Source organism: Nematolebias whitei, chromosome 3, assembly GCF_014905685.2.
Source record: "Nematolebias whitei isolate Nwh7 chromosome 3, NemWhi1, whole genome shotgun sequence".
Lineage (NCBI taxonomy): Eukaryota > Metazoa > Chordata > Actinopteri > Cyprinodontiformes > Rivulidae > Nematolebias > Nematolebias whitei.
In genome coordinates this window covers 1,772,465-1,778,922 of record NC_056500.1, presented here as the reverse complement: position 1 = coordinate 1,778,922, position 6,458 = coordinate 1,772,465, and the positions used below count along the sequence as shown (strand labels likewise).

The 6,458-nt window shown below is 41.7% G+C and overlaps 1 protein-coding gene across 1 annotated transcript in view; it reads left to right on the top strand.

Annotated features, from left to right (window-relative positions):
• The first annotated feature begins 5,945 nt into the window (after positions 1-5,945).
• LOC119430358 (microtubule-associated serine/threonine-protein kinase 2) overlaps positions 5,946-6,458 on the top strand; it is a 106,042-nt gene continuing 105,529 nt past the window's right edge. The window contains exon 1 of the mRNA XM_037697763.1: positions 5,946-6,091. Coding sequence (XP_037553691.1) covers positions 6,053-6,091 — 39 coding nt within the window. The 5' untranslated portion in view covers positions 5,946-6,052. The remainder of the gene's footprint in view (positions 6,092-6,458) is intronic.

Below are 6,458 nucleotides of genomic sequence, written 5' to 3'. Positions count from 1 at the left end.
CTTCTCTGCTTTCAGGAAGGCCCAGTTAGGATATCCACATTGCTCTAGAGCCTGTCTTGTGTGGGATTTCTCCTTCTGCCTGGCTCCTGGGTTAGTGGGGACGCTGTCTGCTCTGTGGTACAGAGTCCTGATGACTCCTAACTTGTGCTCCAAAGGGTGATGGGACTCAAACTGCAAATACTGGTCTGTGCCATCTCAGTCAGAGCCAGGGAGGAAAAATAAAAAAAGTTTTAATTGTTTTGTTGTTTTACATCATTGTACTGACAGAAATAAGAATAAAAATGATAACCGAGCTAATGTTAGCACTAACCACAGGTGCTAATGCTAAAGGCCTGTATCATTTTACAAAGTTAGAATTAGCTCTACAAGGACAAAGAATGTGCTTTTTGTCTTCTAAATCATATTGGTTCATTAAAAATACATGCAGTTCATAGTAAGCCATGTTAAAGCTACTATAAGTTGTTTTTAATTAAAATAATACATGTTGAAGTGTTATAAATTCATTAATCAACATTTTAAAAGCAAAAGAAATGTAAAATGTTTAACATGCCTGATATGTTATGCAGTCTAACATTGATTTTGATTAACTTACGAGTTATGTGCTGCATATTGAAGTTGTCAATGTATTTTGTTGCTTTAACACTAAAAATACTAAACTGTTAACTACTGTTCATTGCATTTCATGGTAGTTCACCATAAACTTAAACTGATTAAGCTAAAAACTAAAAGGAGAAATATGTGAATGATTTGTATTCTTGAGAAAGGACATGGAATCTCATAACTGAACGGGAACAGAATGATTTACTTTCTGCACGTCGTGCAGATTGGTTTTATAGAGACTCTGGACTCTTTGATGGTGATGGCGAGCCGAGCCCATGTGAACTGTGCACAGGTGTAAACGGTGCGGCCAGCCAGGACATCCTTCCACAGAAGAACCTTCACAAATCCAGAAAACACATCTTGGGTTACAGATAAGATTCAATACACAACACTGCCCGGGTAGCAACGTTGTTAAAGAACTGAACTTATTTTTATTTTATTTTCCATAAAAAAAAAGAAAGAGCTTTGTTTCATTTTTCTTGTATTTTATTTTTCCACATTTGTAAATAACGTTGTTTCTAAATGTGTTGTGAAGCAATAAAATAATCAGTTCAGTATTCAGTTAGTGTAACATCATTACTCTTGGCAGAACCTAGAGGATGTTTAGTGCCGGGTCCCTACTGGTCCACTTCAAGTGCACTTAAACTTCTAACAATTTATAATTTGAGCAACATGTTTACCTGCTCAGGAGTTGAACGAGTGGACCTTGGCACGACCTCTAGGATCGGGTCCAAAGACAAACCGCTTTCTGGTTCGGGGCCGGATACGATCTCTCTTCTTCGAGGGTCCAAGACGAATCGCTCAGTTCGGGGGTCCAAGACGAACCGCTCAGTTCGGGGGTCCAAGATGAACCGCTCAGTTCGGGGGTCCAAGATGAACCGCTCAGTTCGGGGGTCCAAGATGAACCGCTCAGTTCGGGGGTCCAAGATGAGCTTCTTTCTTACACAAAGGATCTTTGTGAAAAACAACAGCTCTGAGAAGATTGTTTTGACTACTCTCAGGGACATTGTGACTCCCCGCTGAAGAAAACAGCTTCTAGTTCAAAGAATATTTTCACAGGTGTCTCTGAAGGAATAATCACTTTCTGAAAACAGAACAGAGAAGTATGTTATTCACATTGTATTATTTCACGTGATTTCATTGTAATGATTGAAAATAACAATAAAAATTATTCATGTTCACACTTGTTAATCAAATAAAACAAACTTCGTTAATGAGTTGTTTTTCTTTCTTAGAAGCTTAGGAAGAAATAAGTTCAACATTAGTCAGACTGTAGCTCACTCTGTGTCCAAGGATGAGAAATGTGTAGAAAATCATCAGACCTTACTGAAGTCAGAGGAAACTTTAAAGAGCACGATTCATGGTGAGTCTGGAAGTGAATCGGGGTCAGGGGTCATAGTTAGAGCAGCGCAGCTTCATGCTGCACTCATGTAACTCTTGTCATGGATCGGTGATGTATAAACAAATTGAACGATACTCAACATGGACGTGCATCTGAGTCTGAAAGGATTTCTTGAAACAGTTTTAAAGGCATCATATTTTAAACATGGTCATCCTGAGGCTGCGGGTTCGAGCCCAGCTTGTGTGCAGCATGGAGCAGCTGAAAGAAAAACATTTGCTCAACATGATCACGTGAGTGTTGAACATTGTTGCTCACATTCAGTCCTGTTCTGTGTCACTCAGCTCTTTTGAACCAGTTTTATCAAACTTCTCAGCAGAAGAAAGCAGCAGGACTTGATTTCATTTCAACGAAGTGTCCATCTCCCTCTGCTGGTTGACACGCAGCGTCAAAACACATACGCTTCATTTCATTCACAGTTTGTCCTTAAAGTGCTCACACCCTCCATGTTCTTTGTTCTTACTGTGCATCCATCGACAGCAAAGACTTCATAACAGTTAACCTAGACAAATGTATTCAATTATATTTTAAATATTCCTGTTTTCAGCTCATTATAGTCAGAACATTGTCAGTGGTTCTGCTCTGCAGGTTGGATGTGATGATGAGGAGGAAGATACATTTTGGAAGGATCTAGATCAGGGGTCTGCAACCTGCGGCTCTGGAGCCACATGTGGCTCTTTCAAGTTTTCACCAAAACTGACATAAAACTGAATTTTATTGGTTAAAGAAACAACAAAAATGGACTTTGAGCAGTTTTCCCATCAGTTCTTTAGCTGGAACATGTACAAGGAGTAAAACACTCACTTTCACTTTATGCTTTATTTCTATACTTAATTAAATTTTCCTCAATTAAAAAGTACATAGGTCTGCATAGTTCATAGATTTATTAATTAACCCCCCCCCCCCAACACACACTCACACACACACACAAATCTGGTCTTTTCATTTGTCTTAAATTGAAAAAAAAATAAAGTATTAGATATTTTTCATATTTATAATGTCACCCCTACTGGCCACAAAAGCCCCTCCAACAAACCTAAAGTGGCCCATGGACCACCAGTTGATAATCACAGTTGTAGCAGGTTGTTGCGGCTCTGAACACGTTTAATTTAGTGAACGAAGGCTCTTTTGATTGTAGAAGTTGCAGAGTCCTGATCTGGATGAAGTGATAGAGAGTATTCCCAGGGAGGAGAGAGTGGTGATGGAGCAGACCTGAATGGACATGTTGGTGAAGGAAACAGAGGATGAGGAAGTGATGGGTACGTTTGGTGTCAAGGAAAGAAACCAGGAAGGACAGATGGTGGTGGATTTCACCAAGAGAATGGAAATGGCTGTAGTCAACACCTGTTTCCAAAAGAGGGAGGAGCCTAGAGTGACCTATAAGAGTGGAGGAAGGAGTACGCAGGTCGACTACATTCTGTGTAGAAGAGGAAACCTGAGGGAGATTGGAGACTGTAAGGTTGTGGCAGGGGAGAGCGTGGCCAGACAGCATCGGATGGTTGTGTGTAGAATGACTGTTGTTGTGAAGAAGAGAAAAAGAGTAAAATCAGAGAAGAAGACCAAATGGTGGAAGATGAAGAAGGAAGAATGTTGTGATAAATTCAGAGAGGAGCTGTTAAAGGCTCTGGGTGGTAAGAAAGAGCTTCCAGATGACTGGACTACTACAGCAACAGTAATTAGAGAGACAGGTAGGAAGGTACTTGGTGTGTCATCTGGACAGAGAATGGATGATCAGGAAACCTGGTGGTGGAATAGTGAAGTGCAGGAAGATGTTCAAAGAAAGAGGTTAGCCAAGAAGAAATATGACAGTGAGAGGACTGAAGAGAGGAGACAGGAATATAAGGAGATGGGACGTAGAGCGAAGAGGGAGGAGGCTAAGACAAAGCAGAAGGTGTGTGATGAGTTGTATGGGAGACTGGACACTAAAGAGGGAGAGAAGGACTTGAACCGATTGGAGAGACAGAGGGATCAGGCTGGAAAGGATGTGCAGCAGGTTAGGCTTGTTAAAGATTGTGAGTGAAGAGAGCGTGACGGGAAGATGGAAGGAGTACTTTGAGGAGCTAATGGGAGGAAGATCTTTCAGTTCTCAGGCTCCTCTCTTGTGGAACCAACTTCCAGTTTCTGTCCGTGAGACTGACACATTGTCCAGTTTAAGACTTTCCTTTTTGATAAATCCTATAGTTAGGGTCGGCTTGTTATGCTGCTATAGACTTGGAATGAATTGTTAAAACTGAATAGTTTTCATTTGATACTATTTCTATCTTAACATGTGATTCTTGACCTGCCATTGTGTATCTATTCCTACCAAACCCAGCCGGTCGAAGCAGATGGTCCTCTTGTCCTGATCCTGGTTCTGCTAAAGGTTTCTTCCTCATGAGGGAGTTTTTCTTTCCACTGTCGCCTTCATGCTTGTTCAAGATGAGAGTTCAGTGATGGAGTTAAACTCAAAGCTGCTCCTCAGATAAATAATGTTCAGTTATTATTTTATATTTGAATGTTTCTGTTAATTATTATTTTATACATGAATGTTTCTGTTCATTATTATTTTATACATGAATGTTTCTGTTCATTATTATTTTATACATGAATGTTTCTGTTCAATTATTATTTTATAGATTAATGTTTCTGTTAAATTATTATTTTATACATGAATGTTTCTGTTAAATTATTATTTTATACATGAATGTTTCTGTTAAATTATTATTTTATATTTGAATGTTTCTGTTCAGTCCCTGAGACGATTCTGTTGTGACTTGGATCTTTAGAAATGAACTGAATTATTATCTGTGGTGGCCATCTTGATTCAGCTGTAAACTTATATCCAACGATTACTTTCTGAGAGTTTCAGCAAAATTCTTGCACAAGTCAATGAGATATTTTGCTAACAGTCAGGCAGGGTTGGCTCAATGGATCCAAAAGAACTAGACACAAGATCTTGTGTAATGTGTAGGACTGTTATCAGCTGATTTAGCACAAAAACTGTCAAAGTACTGAATTAGAGACACATGGTAAATGGCTGTGGCAGCCATCTTAAATGAGATGTTCTCCACAGGTTCATGAGTTGTAGACGAACACGCAGTGATTAGTTCCTGACAGTTTCAATCAAATACATCCAGAGGTCTTTCAGATATTTTGCTAACAGTCAGGCAGCGTCGACTCTAAACTAGGTAATGACAAATTAAAAAAAGACCTTGCTCAATATTTTAGTGCTCAAAGGACTTCCGGGGGATTATCCTCAGCTACTACCACACCGACCCGTAGCTCATCATCCGTGTAACTCAGAGACATTTTGTGTTGCCCAACATCACTTAGCTGTGGCGGCCATCTTGAACTGATCCCACAGTTCATCAGATGAACGTCCAGTGATGCTTCCTGACAGTTTCATTAAAATGTAACCAGTCGTTCATGAAATATTTTGCTAACAGACACACACCCAGAAACAATCCCTGATCTGGACTCTGTGCGCTCTGGATCCGGAGCCTGGGTCCGGTGGTTGAGGGGTTAACTCCTCTCCAGGAGGAGGGGGCGGACCAGGAGGAGCTGGAGGAGGAGGAGGAGGAGGAGGATGGAGACGCAGGGAGGTGAGGACAGGGTCCATCAGGACCGAACCTCTCGGCTGCAGCTCTGATCCAGCAGCTTCATTACAGGGTGGCTGCAGATCCATGCCTGGTCAGAACCTTCTGGTTCGACTGACGGTACCAGACGCACGGAACCGTTCCTGAGCCTGCTTCATCTCATCTGAGGTTCGGACCGACTGGGCTCTGTTGGACTTCTGTTCCTGTTCGGAACCAGCATGGGACAAATGCTGGGCTCACTTTTTATTCTCACCAGAACCGTCATTGGGCCGTAAGGAGACCCAGAACCAGCCGGACCGTGTTTATGACGCAGCCTCGCCTGAATCAACGGAACTTCACCGAACGGTACCGGAACCATCCGGTACCGGTGCTTCTCAGCCCAGCGTCCAGGTGTGATGGTCAACCCGGAAAGGTGCTGCTTTAAAGTAACGCGAGAGTTCGGGTCACCTCCGAACCGCGAGACCCGCCGAGCAGAACCATGGACGACTCTGGGATCATCCGAAGACGGAGGCTGCAGGTGAGACCCTCTGACGTCACCTCACCTTATGTGGGAGAAATAAAACAAGTCCCAGAAGCACAGCTGGAAGCTACCATAGTTAGCCTTTAGCTTATATCTTGGTGTTATTTTTGATCAGGACGTGTCTTTTATCCCCCACATTAAAAACGTTACTAGAACCTCCTTCTTCCACCTGCGTAATATCACTAACATTAGAAACATCTGATCTAAAGATGATGCAGAAAAACTGGTCCATGCATTTGTCACGTCTAGACTGGACTATTGCAATGGTTTATTATCTGGGTGTCCAAATACTTCTTTAAAACGTCTTCAGTTGATCCAAAATGCTGCTGCCAGAGTCTTAACTGGAGTTACTGGGAGAGATCAT